This window comes from Lactuca serriola, chromosome 7 (assembly GCF_051521515.1).
Source record: "Lactuca serriola cultivar US96UC23 chromosome 7, Lser_US96UC23_V15, whole genome shotgun sequence".
Lineage (NCBI taxonomy): Eukaryota > Viridiplantae > Streptophyta > Magnoliopsida > Asterales > Asteraceae > Lactuca > Lactuca serriola.
The window spans coordinates 195318813-195332694 of record NC_136414.1 but is presented as its reverse complement, the minus strand read 5'-3'; the positions used below and the strand labels follow the sequence as shown (position 1 = coordinate 195332694).

The window sequence follows — 13882 nt, the reverse complement described above, 5'->3', positions numbered from 1 at the left end:
TCAATTATGTTTGGTTCAATTATCAATTTATGTTTGTGTAAACTGCACTAATCTTGTTTGGTTCAATTCTCACATCATATGGATATATAATTTCAATAGGCCTAATTAAAAGAATGATCATGAAATTAATTTATATTATCTCATCTCATGAAAATTGAGTAAGTAATTGTGTTGTTGATTTGTAACTTACAGGTAAACCATTGAAGGAGCACAAGCAAAGAAAGTATGGGCAATATTCTGCCAGAATGTATTATATGTAGTCTTCCATATGCTATGTATATACTGATGGGTTTGATTTCATATGCCAACACAGTGAATTAATTTTGTTTGATTTCATATATCAACATAGTAAAGGCTTAATATCATATGCCAATATAGATTGGTGAAAGCTACTCATCTTGTTCTAGAAAACTGTTTAAAAAGATAAGTAATTTGTTTGTGTATTATTTTGGTTTATTTTGTGATTTTGAATTCCAACTTCTATTCTCCCTTGTTATTGTGTATTTGGAATCTAAAATTATATTAGCAGTAAATACGATACCTTTAAATGTATTCTAGGTATTCTGTCAGAATATACCCTGCCAGAATAAAATCTATGTATTCTGCCAGAATATATTCTATGTATTCTGCCATAATATATAAAGTGATAGTTAATTGCAAGCAACATGTTTTTAACCATTATTAGTTTTTGTTGTATTTGTGATAGGAATGGCTGGAAGAATGTGTTGAAGACCTAATAGGAATAACTTGAAGAACGAATAAAGTTCGAACATACTCACATTTTAATAATGTTGTTATTTTTTAAGAATTTTATTTATTTTTGTTAATATTCTTTTAGAATATGTATAATTATATTAAAATGTATAGAGTAGCTTGTCTGTAAGAATATGTATGAATTTGTATTTAAGTTTGGATGTATAAAAATATATTAGAATGTTGTTATTTTCCAACCTCAGATTCAAGAACTTTGTTATTTTTCAATAATATTCTAATAGAATAAAATTCTGAAAGAGCATCATTCTAACTAAAAAAATATTCTGACATAATAAAATCGGTTATGTTTACAAATTATGTTAGAATTAAAATTGAATTAATTAAAAAAAATTATATTTTTAAAATTAGGAGAATTAATTATCCATAAATATCCGAAAAGTTCCTTTTATAATTGTAGTTAATTGTCCAAAATACCCTTTTGCTAAAAAATTTATGATTATATGGTACATGCTATCCCATTGTAATATCATACACTCTCAAATCATGTCCATTGATGAATTCTATCCGTTGGTCCAAATTTGTGCATTCTGGCACACAATAGTTAGTAAAAACAAAATAACCTAGCCCTATATATATATATATATATATATATATATATATATATATATATATTGTGTGTATGTATGACTGATTCTGAACCAATCATTTTAGTTATTTTAAGAAAATAATTAATGTATATTACATGTTGAAGATATAATGAATATTAATTAAATTTTCAGCATTTAATATACATTAATTACTTTGTTAAAATAATTAAAATGATTGGTCCAGAATCAGTCATACATGCACATAATAGATAATGAAAACATTTAAATTTAACTCTCTCTCTCTCTCTCTCTCTCTCTCTCTATATATATATATATATATATATATATATATATATATATATATATATATATATATATATATATATATATCGGTCATTCATACAAAATCACAACATCTTATATATTTAATTTCCAACCTTGTCAAAGATGTCATAGAGCACCTTTTGGTACTACTTTTAAAAATAACTAATTAAATGAAAGAGATTATATAAAACATTTAAATAGATAAATATAGATTAGTTAAATTTAAAGAAAAAAAAACTATTGAAAGAGATTGATTAACTATTAAAAAGAACATTTATTCAGAAGTTAAAGTTAACAGAATGATATCAGATTTTCTGTTCAAAAAAATAAATAAATAACATATTATGTTAGATATTATTTAATACTCCAATAGAAAAATTAATGTTAAAAGAAAAGAAAATTAAAATATTAATTAAAAAAAAAAAAAAAAAGTTCTTATGTCCTTTACCCTTATATAACATTTTATCAGCCCGTTTAGCCGAAACAGAAAAAACGAGGCGCCTCAACTTGAAAATAAACCCTTGCCTGTCCCATTTTTCATAAGAGCTAGTTTATCGATCTCGCCCCCCATCATCGATCTAGGTACGCATCTCTCGAGCATCTGTACTTTGTGTGTTTATCTTGATTCTTAATTATTGAATGGCTTCTGGATGAAGTGATTCAGGTAATCATAAGAAACCCCAACTCTTCACACTTGTTAGAAAATGTTACACCTCGCGATTAGGTTTTGTTTGTGGTTTTATTTACCATCTGCGACTTGCTTTCAGTTATGACATGCTTACAACTTACACGATTTCGACTGTTGTTACATCTTTCATGATGTCGATGCTTTCCCCCCTTCGATTTCCGGAAAGATCCTTCCTTATGGTTGTACACGTGTACTCATTGTTTGTTTGTTTGATTAGTTTAAGTACATTACATGGAGATGGAAAATCTTTATTTTGAATTCCTAAGGTTTCTTGAAGATGTTAAAAGACTAACAGAGCTTCTAGAATCTGTTTATTTTGGATTATGTTAGTGTTACCACCTGTTCTCCATTTTATAAAAGAATGGTTGATGACAAACCAACTATGTCGCATGATTTTCAAAAGTTTATCATGCAATTACATACATTTTTGTCCAGGAATTTCCATTGATGATATGAAACTGTAAATCTACTATTATAGTTTTATAGTATGGTTGTCAAATAAGTTGCTTTGCTTATTTTAAGTTCATTAATATGATTCCTATAATTGAATACCCCCTTTCTCATAAAACCCAATTAGGATTTTCATTCAAGTTCATTTTCCCCATTTTTTTTTATTGCTCATGATGAAACCATTTTCCCATTTTCAGGTATTTGTGAAAGGAAGAAGTTTATTTCTCAATGGCACCACTTATAAACAGGTTTCCATTCGTAGCTACTCATTTGAAGAGAATGATAGCTAAGCTGAATGCAAATGATGAGAAACACACCATAAAATCATGGTCACGTGCATCTATGATCATACCCGAAATGGTGGGCCATCGTATTGCTATCCATAACGGAAAAAGACATCGTCCTATTCAAATTAAAGATGCCATGGTAGGCCACAAATTAGGGGAGTTTGCACTTACACGTGCACGTAAACCACAAAAGCCACAAAATGTGAAAAAACCTTTGAAAAAGGGTAAATGATCAAAAGATTGAATCAAGATTTATAGTTTTTAAGCTCTTGTTAGGTTGTCTTTTGCTTGTAGTTTACCAGCGTTTTCTGGATCATTTTGTTATGGAATTTTTCATTAATGTCTCACATTCACAGTTGATTTTTGTAATAAAGCCTACATTTGAACATGCATTGGTTATGGCATCGAATTTGACTCGTTTACTTGCCTGTATACATGTTTCATCAGCAAAAATGGCCATGATCATTCTTTTGTTTCAATACAGTTAGATGAGGAGGGCATTTATGTCTTTTCCATTGGGATATTAAGAGCAAGTCTATTTCCCACCTTGTTCTACTTTTCTTTTACTACAATTTTTATTTTTGATTTCAGCCCTTGAATTGAAATCTTCTACTGACAGATTTTCCGCAATTATAAAACTCATATTTATAGTTGTTTTTTTTACTTCATGCCAAAAGAATAACTTAATATAGAAAGTCAAGGAAATGGGATTTTTTCCAACATTAAGTCTTAACTTTTTACAAATTTGACATTATTTATTTTACAAATCAGAACTGTGTTTGACTTCACCATCAAACCTTGTCTCCTTTACTTAATTTTATGCATGTTTCATTAGCAAGATTGGCCACAAAATTGTGATCACTCTTTACTCTTTAGTTCAAGTACAGGTAGAGAGATAGACATAAGAATCCAACACAAAATGGAAATAACAATAATGATACAACTTTACACCATTATCGAAAATATAGGAATAAACCACACAAATGTTTCATAAGCAAAAGAGCGATTTAAGGAACTATTATACAGATTACGAGTAGGTTATTGGGAAAATGATGAAAATAGTAAAACTTTGATGGATCAAACTCAGACTCAGCTCTTTTGGATTATTATCTATGCTCCTAAATTCGTTGCTATCTAGTAGACATTGGAGTTTCTTAAAGCTTTTTTCCAGAAAAAAATTCTGTTTTGTTTGAAGAAACAGATTGCATTATTTAGAATAGCTTTCCCGGTTGGGTCCCACTTCTCATCATCGTGCAGAATTCTTCATAGTTTATCTTCCCATCCTATCATTATTCAAAAACAAACAATTGTCACTTTTAAACACTCAAGAAACATTCAAGACAAAAATGACAACAAAGAACTCACATTATCGGTATCAACTTCGGCTATTATGTCTTTAATGGTGGCTTCATCTCCCATTCCATATTTCCTCATTGCTGTTTCTAATTCATCTCTTGTAATAAACCTGGTTCACTCAAAACATCACAACCAAATTAGATTGGATGTGAATTGTAATCATTTTTATAGTTAAACACAATCAAAATTTTAGCTGCTTTACTTACCCACTATTATCAGTATCAAAATGCTGAAAGGCTTTGTACAAATGTTCTTCCCTTTCTAATTTGTGTCGATGCATTGTTGCTGTGATGAACTCAATGTAATCAATCGACCCATTTCCATCAACATCAGCCTGAATCATAAAAAACAAGTTTATAAGGGAAAAGGGTGTTTAAAAATAGAAATTCCAACTTTTTTTTTAACATGTGAAACATCTTACTGCTTCCATGAGTTGCTTCACTTCAGCCTCCGAGAGCTTTGACCCTAATCGAGCCAATCCAGTTTTAAGTTCTTCATAAGTAATTGTCCCGCTGTTATCAGTGTCTATGTTTGTAAACATTGATTTCAGCCCTTGAATCTCTTCTGCTGATAGATTTTCCGCAATGACCTATAAAACTCATATTGTCAGTGTTAATAGATAGATAACGGTGTACGGTTTTTGGAATAGACTGGGTCCAGGTCTTGGACCCAGTCCTGACCGTAATTAGATTGGACCGGGCCGGACCTACAATACTGGTCCGGCCCGGTCTGTGTTCACCTCTATGGATGAACACACTCTATTAGAGTTAATACTGAAGCTAAAATAGTAGATGTTTTGGGTACCTTGAGAGCGAGCTTCTTGAGCTTATTCATAGCTCGGAATTGCTTCATCCTAGAAAGGACTGCACTGTCGATTGGCTTGTCGGATGCTTCCCCATCTTCTCTTATCCATGGATGCTCTGTGTACCAATTTTGAAACATACAAGAAAGATATTATGAGCTCATGAGCATATCTGCATGTATACATATGTATGTGCATAGTTTGATTTGCAGGTTGAAAACAAACATCTTATGAGCATAGCCTGTTTTGAATGTGAGTTCTGAATGTTATTATGTGATAATGACTTGTTTAATCAGGTAATTAAAAGTAATGCAAGAAATAAGGTTTGGATGTGTTAGTTGTAATAGTTACTTTTAATGGTGTTGGAACGTTTGTCAAATAAGGGTATATACTGTAATTTTACTCTACCCTGTGGCCATGGGGGAAAAGTTCATTTATTTACTTTGTTTATTAAGCCGTTGTTTTTGAAGTAAGGAAAAAACAGTCGCATATATTTTACCAGATTAAAGCATGTCACCATTTTAATAATCTGTTTAATAACCTCTGAACCAGTAAGAGGTTGGAATCATTCAGCACTAAAGGGTTTATTTTTATCAAAGAGCCCCTAAGTGGCTAAGTCTATCCATTGAAAAAAGAAACAACATCATACCAAGAACTTGAGCAGAAGTTATTCTCTTCTTGGGGTCTTGTGTGAGCATCCTTCGAACAAGATCCTTAGCACTTGTAGAGATAGATGGCCATGGTTCACTTTCAAAATCAATATAACCTTCAAGTACAGCATCAAATATTCCCTTCTCTGTCTCTGCATTTTCATACCCAATTTCATGTTATAACTTATAATCCTATTTAAAAAAAAAAAAAAAAAAAAAAAAACAGAGCATGAAATTACCTGCCCAAAAGGGAGGCACACCACTTAGCAGGATATACAGTATCACCCCTGCACTCCATATGTCTATTTCCTTCCCGTATTTACGTGTCAATACCTCTGGTGCAACATAATACGCACTTCCAACAACTTGTCGATATGCTTTTCCTGAAAGTATTTGTTTGCTTTGTCATATAATGCTGTGTAGCTCAAAAGAAGTTCAAGACATTGTACACCAAGGTTGAATTAAGAATTCCGGAAACTAGTATGTGAATGAACAACTTTTCAGGAGATATCAAGAAGATGGTGGAAGGATCTATAGATGTAAGAGTAAAGTAGGACCTTCTTTAGCGTTCATTCATGTTATTGTCCCCTCGTATCGTATTGCAGGAAGACTAAAGATCTCAAGCATGAATATTAAAATTGTAATTTTCTTTTTAAATTTTAAGTGTTATTTTTACGAAAAACCTAAGATTTTTAACCAGTTTTTTAGATACGACCTAATTGTTTTTTATAATGTAAACCAAAAGTAATTTCCCAACTTTCATTCTTGACTTTTACCAGTTTACCAGGTTCCATCATGTAAAAATAAAATACTATGTTTTCTTTCAAAAATAATCAAAATATCTGCCGCTTATGCAAATAAGTATAAATCTTATTTGCATAAAAGACATGACATTATCATATTTTTTCATTTAAAAGCTTTTTCTACAGATGGACCCTTAACCCGAATAAAACGACAAAAACGAAGATCTAAGACCTCCTATTGCACGAAGATCTAAGACCTCAAGCGTAAATAGGTCTTTCTCATTTTATTTGTAATCATAAGAGAGTGGAAAGATCTAGCAATAATAGTTGTGTACTACCTTCCTTGTAAATATTCAAAAATAGTTTCCATTTAAATCCTATCCTTGTGTAGTTTTCTCTATCATTCTAATGTACTACTAGCAAATCTCTTTCCATTAAGTTATTGTGTTGTTCATCGTTTGCTTTACTTCACTTACATTTCATTGTTTTCCTTGTTTACGAGAGTGATTTGACTTAGTTTGAGGAGTAAGTGTCATAGAGTGAGCTTGTGCAGACAAGTCCGCGATATATTGCAAATATTGTACATAAAAATCTAGGAAATTTTCGTTAGTAAGATTGATCACGAAAATGCCCACAATTAAATGCGAATCATTGAACTTTTTAAAGTTAACTATCTAATTATTGTTGAATCCTATAAAATCTTGCAAGAACCGATTCTTTCAATGGGATTTTTTCTTAAAAGTCAAAAGATTAAGATTTGTATATGTTACAAAGTAGAGATTCGATTAGCAATACCTTCTTGAATGAAGACAGATAAACCGAAATCTGTAGCTTTAAGAAGTGCGTTCTCACTCTTATCCGAAAGCAGGAAATTTTCAGGCTTTAAATCACGATGCATCACTCCCATAAAGTGACAAACATGAACCACATTCACAATCGACCTGCAAATCGAGGCTGCAGCTCTTTCACTATAATGACCTTTTGCAATGATCCTATCAAAAAGCTCACCTCCTTCACAAACCTCCATAACCAAATGCACAGATTGCTTATCTTCATAAGCACCTTTAAACTCAACAATATTAGCCTGTCCACTTAGATGCTGCATAATCTGAATTTCTTTCCTCATATCATCCTTATCACTTTTAGTTACAAGTTTCTTCTTTGATATCGACTTACAAGCATACTTTTGACCACTTGATTTCTGTATACAAAGATAAGTAACACCAAATTGACCTCTACCCAATTCTCTCCCCATGGTGTAATGTTGTTTAACGTCTTCAAATGGTTTTCCGAGAATCGAGTCAGCTGTGAACACCCTCTTGGGGCTGGGCGGTGGCGGCTGCTTTCTCGCCGGAGTTTGAGCTGCCGGAGCAGGGGTTTTGGTGTAAACCGCATTGGGTTCGACGGATCTTGTTCTATGAGCATCAGGGTATGTCCCTCCACTCTTGCTTTTGCTACTACACAACCCCATTTCTTGATATTTTGAATGGAATTGTGGAAACTGATCAAGAAACGAATACCCAGATGGGGATTGATTGTTGTTACTTGGTTGTTGGTTCGAAATCGAAGATCAAAAGGGGTGTCGATGAAGACGGTCAAAGAGAATAGTCAAACCGCTAAGATTGAATAATAATTCATGGAGGAATAGTTTAAGGTACAGAAGAGGTTGAAGGAAGGAACGTGGTGAGCTCATTCGGAATACTTGAGATTTAAAAGAATGGAATCTTCGAAGAAATTAGACGCGGTTTGATTGGGTTGAATGTGGTCAAGGAGAAGTAGGAAGTCAGACATTTTGACTTTGTGAGAGTCTTCATGTTGTCCACCTCCATCTTTGGATGAAGAAATGTGCTTTTCTTTGTGTCCATTGAGAATCTGCCAAATATTAGGAGCTTTCACTCTTTGTCTTCAAGTAAGGTGTTTGTTTCTTCTTTATTTAATCCAATTAATTAAAATAAATTTAATTTGATAAATTATATACTTATATTTCTTCAATTATATTTAGATATTTTGTAAGTTTTAAGTTTTAGAATAATAATAATAATTGTTGATATCCACCTCTCCTATCTTATTTCATTTGTGTGGTTTGTTGTTATTGTTTTTTATATGGTAATAATTATTGTGCTTTTTATATAATTTTTAATTTATCCTTTAGATATCGTGTACATTAATATCAAGTTTAGAGATAAAAGCGGTTTGCATTGAAACCTAAATTAGAATAAACCATATATGGTAAGCTCATTTGTTTTGGGGATGATGTTTGGCCTGCATCTAAAAACAAATCATTTGGCATGTGATTTCTATGAAGCATCTCGTGGGTTTGTCTTTCATTTTGCTTTTATTGAACAAGAGGATTAGCTAAATACCAAGAAATGTTCCTAATTCCAACTTTATGAACATCATTTTGATATCAAACACAAGCTCTAATTTTCATTATTTTTAACATCAAATAAATAAATAAATCACTATTCAAGTAAAAAAAATCCATCACAAAAATATTATTAATAATGAATACAATTTGCAATAAACTTATATGAATATTACTAATACTTTATAAATAGTAGTACTCTAATAAAAATATTATAACTGTTATAATTAATATTTTTATTAAAATATTTACCTGCAACGGTGATTCTTTTATTATTTGTTGAAAAATTATTTTTTATATTTTAAAAGCAACAAAAATTTATTCATCTTCTTTACCTTGGAAACATGTTTGACAAGAAGGAAGAAGTGGATAACATGTTGAGGTGAAGGAGAAGAAAACAAAGGAAGATAACTGCATTGAGGGAGGTTTTGATGGTAATGGGAAGCAACGGGAAGCCTCATAAGGTGCAAAAACGATGAAGGGGACGGTGTTTGTGTCATGGTAACGTCGTTATCCGACTGTACATTTGTGGACGTTGCCCACACCTTTCCGTCTAAAACTTTCAACCTAGATGTACTCAGAATCTATTTAATACCGAAACGTACTTTCTAAAACATTCGGTTGGGACAACATCCGTTCTTTTTATAACGGAATTTCGTTAAGTAGTTCCGGTTTTTTCAGTTTTCTGAAAAGAATATATACATATTGTCAAACCGGTTACGGATAAAGGAAAACCGTTTTTTTTTAAGTTCCAATTTACGAATTATTCTAAAATTTGGGTTTAACTTTTTTTTTGGAAATTAAAATTTAACTCCAATAAACTTGTTGCATGCCATTATGAAATTACACACATAAACATTTAGACAGTAATTGTGTAGAAAATCTTCTGGAAAAGTATTAATATTTTCAAAAAAGTTACACTTAAGTTCTAAGATTTTTTTATGAACATTAATATTATTTTTTTCATTTAAATGCATTTATATGTATTATTAACAATATTAATAATAACAAGTTCGAAAAATAGTATCTATTATTATTATTATTATTATTATAATAATAATAATAATAATAATAATAATAATAATAATAATAATAATAATAAGGTTTTTGTTTGCAGAAAAGTCCTAATATTGAATATCCTAACCCTTTCATAATCACATCCATCATATCAACATACGTCACAGTACCATCAATGTAATTGACATCTAGAAAATTTGTGAACTCGCCTTCATGATGTAGCTTGATGGTAAATAGTGTAGGATGTCCATCTTCAAGACAAGAGCAAAAAACAAAATATAGAAGTGATGATTTCACCAAAAAAAAAATCAAGTAAATGAGCAACAACAAAATTACATACCATAAACCACCCTTGGGTTGAATGACGTGCTTGACAACCTTAAGTGTCACATTGATATATGCATTCACCACGAAAGTCGCCTGATCTAAGCTAACAACCTTGGTAATCAGATAAGGGTTCTTGATCCTTAGTCAATGACGAGGGAAATTGAATCGAATCACATTTATTAAGGAGTATAAATACGATTGAGGCTCGATATTATCTGTATGGCGCTAATTACATACGCAATTCTCTTTTATTAATATTAAATAAGGGGAATAAATAAGGAATGACCAAAATACCACCAATTTGACAAGTCAAACATATCTTAACGGGGGGAAGTAGGCGGAGGTTAACTCTTTGGATTAAACTCATAACAAAATAAAAACTTTAGACCTGTAGTACTAGTCCAAACTTTTTTGGAAAAAAAAAACAAATTTAAGCAAACTAAGACTATTAGTGCAGTTGAGTCTAAGACTATCAGTTGAGTCTATATTATATGCGCTTGACCCAATATTTGTAAATCAATATGTGCCTAAAATAGCCGTTCCAAAAAATGAATAAAAAGAAATTCCGTAATGGGCCTAATGGCCAACAGCCCAATACTTGTTTTTTTAAATAATTTCATTGCGCATTTTACAAGAATTAAAAGTCTAAACTAGAAGCAATAACCCTTTATCAATCATAATTTAGTATATACTCTGGATTTCGTCAAAATTTAGCATATACATTTGTAGTTCATCATAATTTTCTGTAATCATATTGTAAAATTACGTCTTTTTTTTATACTAAATTAATGTAATGTTTAGTATAACATTTCAAATAACCTGGACCATGTAACATACCATTTTATAGATGAAAAACGTTTATGGTACTCATCATACATCCTTATAGCATCAGTATGTATGAACAAACAAATTGAACGTTGGTTGTGGAACTAGTCGGTAGGATGCGTAAAAGGTAACATTCACCCTTTTTTGTATATTAAAAAAAGTCTGACAATCGGACATCATTATAATCATAAATAGAATCTCACAGTTTCAATTTTTAGTATGTTTAAAATGTAAATTTATGTTATTTTTTTTATTTTTATTTTATTTATTATTATTTTTTTCGATCACCATGGTGAATAGTGTTATAAACAACCAATCTAGCCATGTGTTGAGAAACATAATATGGAATAAGGTATTGTACTTTGTAAACAAAGATAAGAATAAAGAGCTTTTGAAGAATTTAAAGTTTTAATCTGAAGTTCTTACAAAATCAACGACTTGTTAGATATTTGGAGATCATAATTTACACAAACTTGATAAACTTTGACTCGATTGACTTGTTATTAATATTATGATAAAGGCTCCACCTTTGTATGATGTTATCGATGTACACACATTAAATTTGATTTTTGAAAGAAAGAAGTAGCAGCCCATATTTGATAAAACTTTCTTTCGGAGCCACCATTGTTCAAACAACAATCAAATGACCTTATTTAATGACAGAGAGTCGTCATTTTCTTTGTTTAGAGTAGTTTTAATTTTTTCAATGTTGCTGTTTTGGTGGGTTTCTGTACTTCGATCATTTTGCCCTTATTAATTTGTTTTTTTTAATCGTATGCTGTTATTCCTCTATATATTTTATTTTTCTTGTGCGTTGTACTATTTCTTTCTAGTTTCCCGCTGATGTTTATTTATTAAAATATTTATCGTTCGTAAAAAAACTATTAAAAATTTAAACACCATTTTATTATTTCGAAAAAAACTTCAATTCCAGTTATTTAGTTGTTTAATGGTCATATGTCACTTTCGGATACAAGGTGAATCTGTATATCTATGTTTTGAATTACACCATACATGATATACCCTAAATTCTTAATTGGTTTAAACTAGGGTGACAGTACCCTTGTTTTGAGGGGTCCTAATCTATAAATGTTTGATTAGGCAGGGTTTATATTTGTAATTTTTTTTTAAATATGTGGACCTGTACTATAAAGAAAATCTACAAATGGATGGTTTTTGTAATTTATTTTTTAACGTATGAAACAAATCTTATAATATATGAAAATCTCAAACACATGGATCGCTTTTTTATATAAAAAAGTATATATACATTGATTTTTTTTTGTAAACTATATGGACAATTTTTATAATTTATTTTCGGAAAATTTCCAGAAAAGTTCTAAAATTTTAGTCTAATTTATAAAAAAAGTCTCAAACTAAATTTTATTTACAGAAAAGCACATAATACCAGTTAAAACTTCGAAAAAACCCTTTTCGGCCGGTTTCGCAGATTTTGCCGGTATTCTGTCTTCTTTGTTAGTTTGTTCAAAATTTTGGGACTTTTCCAAAAATTACATGATAACCAAAATATTAGAACTTTTTTGAAAATTACCATGAAATTAATGAATATTATTATTAACAAATCATTTATAAACATAAAAAATATTTTTATTATAAAAAAAGAAAATACATTTGTTGCTAATTTCTAGGAATAAATTAGTGGTCTAATTTTTTAATGTAATTTAGTTAGCATTCCTCAAACTCTCTACGTTCTTCCTATGCATTGTTGTGTGTATGGTGGTGAGGTGAATTTAGTTATTAGTATTCCTCTAATGTTGGTGTTGCTTTTATGTTGTTTAACCTAACTACCAACCAACATGCATACCTTACATGTTAACAACCATTGGCTAACACACATCTATAAAATGTGAAAAGTGAACCGTGAATGATAATTTATATGAAACAAGTGAAGGGTCATTATCTATTTAAATTGTCATTCAAAGTTTACTTTTCACTCTCGATAGATGTGTGTATTTTTATGGTTGTTACCAGGTAATGTTTGGAGGTTAGGTGGTCGTTAGGTTAAAGAACATAATAAAAGATCTATATGTTCGTATAATGATATTTTTTGATAACACGTGATCATATAGCATCATGCCTAATAGCAAGTAGACACTTATTGATTGTGTATTAATAAATATTATCAACTCTTGTATTGGTCACGCCTAACAAAGTACTTCTCACTATGACATCCACAACGATGCATAGGAAGAACATAGAAACTTTGAAGTGGTCAACAAACAATAAAGAAGTACATAGTCAACCATTCTATTCCTAGAAATTAGCAACAAATGCATTTCCTTTGTTTACAATAAAAAAATGTATGTTTATAAATGATTTGTTAATAATAATATTCATTAATTCCATAATAATTTTCAAAAAAGTCCCAATATTTTGGTTATCGGGTAATTTTCAGAAAAGTCCTAATATTTTGAGCAAACTAACGAAAAAGGACAGAATACCGGCTAAATCTACGAAACCGGCCAAAAAGGGTTTTTTCGAAGTTTTAGCCGGTATTCGGTGCTTTTCTGTAAACAAAAAATAGTTCGAGACTTTTTCATAAATTAGACTAAAATTTTAGGATTTTTCTAGAGATTTCCCTTTATTTTCTATATAGAAATCAAACCTACTAATATGTAACATTTTTATGGCCAAAGTATGAAACTTAAAATACAAAACTGTAAAAATGGTCCATGTGGTAAACATTTTTTCCAGGTTTTGGTCCAAACCCCAATGTTTTTGGATTG

The 13882-nt window shown here is 30.5% G+C and overlaps 1 protein-coding gene and 1 long non-coding RNA gene across 2 annotated transcripts; one reads left to right on the top strand and one right to left on the bottom strand.

The window, feature by feature from the left end:
- Positions 1-2103: 2103 nt before the first annotated feature.
- Positions 2104-3472, top strand: LOC145062545 (uncharacterized). Its single transcript, XR_013687600.1, has 2 exons — positions 2104-2207; positions 2961-3472. It is a non-coding gene; the product is annotated as an uncharacterized LOC145062545 (long non-coding RNA).
- A 504-nt stretch (positions 3473-3976) lies between these two features.
- Positions 3977-8414, bottom strand: LOC145062542 (calcium-dependent protein kinase 19-like). The gene is made up of 8 exons (XM_079010131.1): positions 7397-8414; positions 6098-6241; positions 5858-6010; positions 5211-5326; positions 4828-4995; positions 4613-4740; positions 4416-4515; positions 3977-4333 (listed from the first exon to the last, which is right to left on the bottom strand). Exons 1-8 carry the CDS (start codon positions 8070-8072, stop codon positions 4262-4264), a joined length of 1557 nt encoding a protein of 518 aa, XP_078866257.1. The 5' UTR covers positions 8073-8414; the 3' UTR covers positions 3977-4261.
- Between the last annotated feature and the right edge of the window lie 5468 nt (positions 8415-13882).